Source organism: Anopheles cruzii, chromosome X (assembly GCF_943734635.1).
Source record: "Anopheles cruzii chromosome X, idAnoCruzAS_RS32_06, whole genome shotgun sequence".
NCBI lineage: Eukaryota > Metazoa > Arthropoda > Insecta > Diptera > Culicidae > Anopheles > Anopheles cruzii.
In genome coordinates, this window is record NC_069143.1 from 4,082,729 (window position 1) to 4,086,663 (window position 3,935).

A 3,935-nucleotide genomic window follows, 5' to 3' on the forward strand; every position below is an offset into this window, starting at 1 on the left:
GTTCGAGCGCGCCACCAAATGCCTCCAATCCGTCGTCTGAATCAGATGTCCAGGCGTCGGCCGTGGTCAGAGCATCACTTCCGCCCCGGCGGTGATTGTTGTTGTTGTAGTTGCTGTAGTTATCAACCTTCAAAGTGCCGTAACGGCGCAATAACACTACATGATGCCCGATGTCGTCGTCGTCGTCGTCGTCGGTGGGTTCCATGACAGCAGATCATCAAAACAGTATACCCGGACGCTCGCGGACCGCGGATTTGTTGTGGTGCTCCCGTTGCGGTTGTAACCCCGGCCCAGCATTGGAGGGAAACATCGTACGATGAGCGCGGTGGCCTTCCCACACAACGCTTGCAGCTAAAGCCGGCCGTATATATTCTTAATCGTAGCCCGTAGCGATAAGGCTCGCCGGCGGCGTCTAGAACGCGGCGTCTGAAGCTAATTCTGGAGGCAGGAGGCCGTTCTATCGTGGGTCAGGTTTGAGCCGAACGGACCGGAATCCGGTTGCGCCAGGGTAGAGAAGCGATCACGCCACCGCACGCTTCAACGAACTTTGTCCGGTCCGGTCCAGAAACTGAGCAAACGGAAGAGACACACTACAAGCTCTCTCTCTCTCTCTCTCTCTCAGACTTTCCCTGGTTGGTCATCTAGGCCACAGAGCACCTTCAGTGCCGTGGGATGCCCCTGCGTACCTTGTACTGTCGGCGCTCGCTGCCCGCGGTCCCACAGTCGACTGGCCGGGATGCACTATAGAACGTGCTATCAGCTTGATAGCTTATCAGGAGCTCGCCCCAGAACGGCCCGCGGTTTGTTTTGGGTGTCACGCTGGTGCGCCCTCCCGAATACCCAGATTACGCCCGTTAAGCGCTCTCTCTCTCTCTCTCTCTCTGTCTCGCTGTCGAGATTCCTCAAAACATTCCCGACGATGGCACCCGGACGAAGCCGCCGGCGGGGTTGCAGCGGATCACTAGAACGGGACAGTTATCAGCGGAACGGTGCTGTGTGTTGGGTTTTTTTCTGCCACCGGGCGTATCGTGAGCCGGCGCCATCTTGACGTCCACGGTGCCGGCGGGATACCGGATGTAGGCGCAGCGTCTGACTGGACAGGGTTCCCGTGCGCCCGACAGTCATTCTGGAGTCGGTCTAGCGACGAAGCAGTCGCTTACGCGTGCCTCCAAACAGTCCACAGTCCGTGCCGCGCCGTTTTGGGTGTCGGTGTCTCTGAGTACTAGTGCGAGAGTGCGCCGCTCAAGAAGTCCTGCAATCAACGTGCAATCGCTCCGGATCCGCGCGATGCAGGCGAAGAAGCAACCCCTACTGGATTACCGACTGGCCACCGTGCTGTACACGTTCATCGGTAGGTCGGAGTCAGGTCCGGGTTTCCCCTGTCCGAGCCGAGTGCGCGCTAAACCCGACCCGATTCACTTGCAGCTGCCCTCAGTTATGTGGCGTGTGGAGCGATGGTGGGCTGGAGCAGTGGTGCGCTGCACCGGGGGCGGTCGGGACCACAGCTGGACAACTGGACGATCTCGCTGATCGCGACGCCGGCCGCCGTGCTCGCCGTCACCGCGTGCTTCGTCCACCGGTGGTACCTGTGGATCGGCACCAAGAGCTTCCTGCTGGCGGCGTCCCTGCTGGCCGTCGGTTCCGCCGCCCTCGAGGCGCTCGCCCCCTCCTCCGGCGCCTTCTGGTGCGCCAGTGTGTCCCGTGTCCTGGCCGGCGTCGGGGCCGGCATCGCGTTCACCCTCGTACCCTCGTACGTGGCCGAGCTTGGTGCCGCGACCCCTTGGCGCTCCCCGTGGCGTTCGCTCGTAGACGAACTAGTGGCGGCCGCCTTTCCCCTCGGCGTGCTGCTTCGCTTCACCGTCGGTATGTAGGAGGAAGTGGCCTCCACTCGACTCCCACTCCATGCAACTCCAACTCCACTCAATTCCATCAGATCTGCTGCCGGTGCGGACGGAACTGAGCGCGCTGCTGTGCGGTGCGTTCGGTGTGTTCACCTTCGTCGCCTGCCTGTTCCTGCCCGAGTCGGCCCAGTACTTGAGTGCGGTGGGGCGTCCGGCACACGCCACCGCCACGCTCCAGCGGACGCACGGAACGGACCACGCCACGCAGCAGGCGATGCAGGAGCTGCTCGAGCGCTGGCAGCAGCGCTCGAGTCCTGCCGGGCCGCCCTGCGGTCTGCTGGAGGCGGTCCGCCGCCAGGGTAACCTGACGCTGCTCTTGCCACTGCTGGCCCTCTTCGCGTTCCAGGCCTGCGTCGGAGCCGTTCCGCTGCTGTTCTACCTGAGCGACGTCCTGGAGCTGATCGGTGTCAACGGGCACACCGGCCACGGGCTGTTCGGTGGCCAAGCGGCGGCCGCCGCCCTGCTGGCGGCCGTCTTCACCGCTACCGGCCCGCTCCTCGGGTGGCTGCTACGGCACCGGTTGCAGGCCGGCAACTACCCGCACCGGGTGCTGCTCCTTACCAGCACCCTGCTGATGGCGCTCGCCATGCTCGCCCTCGGCTGGCAGTGCCACGTCCGCGGTACCCACTCGCCGTCTCCGCACGTCCCCGCACCGGCGGCCCACCAGAACGGGCCACTGATCGCGCTCGCCCTCTACTACACCTGCTACGCCGTCGGTTTCCACCGGCTGCCGGGGAAGCTGCTGGACGCGGAGCTGGACGACGAGGAGCTGCGGTTCCCGCTGCACACCCTCGCCACCGTCATCAGCTGGGGCACGGTGTACGTGGCGGTGCGGCTCCTGCCGGTGCTCCTGCGCGCCATCGGCATCGGGTGGCTGTTCTGGAACGTGGCCCTCGTCGCCCTGTTCGCGGTCGTCGTGCTCATCGTCAGCCTGCCGTCCGGCGGTGACTGCGACCACCACCACCACCCGCACCGGCGACCGACCTGCCGGCCGTGTGCGAGACCCTGCCCTCACTGTGTGTACAGCTCACAGTGTGTGGATGTGGCCCTACCTGTGGATGCCAAGCCGTCGAACGTCTGACACCCGGCAACAATTTGCGTGCGTCAATTTCTTTCGCAGTGACTACTTATTGTAGCCTTTTTGTTATACTTACCACACCACAGGGACACCAAACATGTACACCTCAATAAATGTAAGAGTTGTAAGGCTAAAACAGAAATCCTGTGGTCCCGTGATCGATACAAACCATTTCAAGTAAATATGCTCCTTATCAAGCTGACACAATCGCACTAAAAAAAAAACTTCCATTCGATTTGTAAGTTACAAGATGTTAACATGGAAGTCAGCACTGAGCAAAATTCGGCACATTTAACAATGTATATTTGTGGTGGGACTTGGAAGAAACCATTCGGTGTACACTCTGTCAACTAACACATCGTTCAAAAAGTCCCGGGACTAACTATGAAAACAACATTTTATCGGCAAAATTCTTAATTATTCATCAACATAATCTCCTTAAAGTGTAATACAATTATTCCACACTTCTCTAACTTTTCAATTTCATGTTTGTAGAACGGTTTGTCTTTTGACTCAAAATGACCCTCAGTAGCAGCGATCAGCTCCTCATTCGAGCCATATCTTTTTCCCTGGAGCATCTTTTTGAGATCCGTAAAGAGCCAGTAGTCGCTAGAGGCCAGATCCGGATGAGGAAGCAGTTGAAAGCCTAATTCGTTGAAGTTAATCATCGTTTCAATTGAATTGTGCCATGGTGGCTTTTGTTCCATTGTGAGCAAACGCGGCACCCATTTTGAGAAAACCTTTTTCATATCCAATTTTTGGTGCAAAATAGTAAATGCACTACCAGTTGATATGTTCACCATCTTAGCTATCTCGTGCACTTTCATTTTGCGGTCATCCATCACGATTTTCAATACTTTTTTGGTGTTTTCTGGATTTAGTGCCTCATTTGGCCGACCCGATCGTTCCGCATCATTTGTATCAGCACGACCGCATAGAAGTTAGCATACCTCCGA

The 3,935-nt window shown here is 58.4% G+C and overlaps 1 protein-coding gene across 1 annotated transcript; it reads left to right on the plus strand.

Annotated features, from left to right (window-relative positions):
- Positions 1–931: 931 nt before the first annotated feature.
- Positions 932–3,326, plus strand: LOC128267308 (uncharacterized). The gene is made up of 3 exons (XM_053004120.1): positions 932–1,351; positions 1,426–1,863; positions 1,934–3,326. The coding sequence occupies exons 1-3, from the start codon at positions 1,288–1,290 to the stop codon at positions 2,980–2,982; spliced, it is 1,551 nt and encodes a 516-aa protein (XP_052860080.1). The 5' UTR covers positions 932–1,287; the 3' UTR covers positions 2,983–3,326.
- The last annotated feature ends 609 nt before the right edge of the window (positions 3,327–3,935 follow it).

Coding starts and splice junctions, on each gene's coding strand:
- LOC128267308 (XM_053004120.1), top strand. CDS start 1,288: ATGCAGGCGAAGAAGCAACCCCTACTGGATTACCGACTGGCCACCGTG. Junction 1,352..1,425: donor CGTGCTGTACACGTTCATCG/GTAGGTCGGAGT, acceptor ATTCACTTGCAG/CTGCCCTCAGTTATGTGGCG. Junction 1,864..1,933: donor GCTGCTTCGCTTCACCGTCG/GTATGTAGGAGG, acceptor CAATTCCATCAG/ATCTGCTGCCGGTGCGGACG.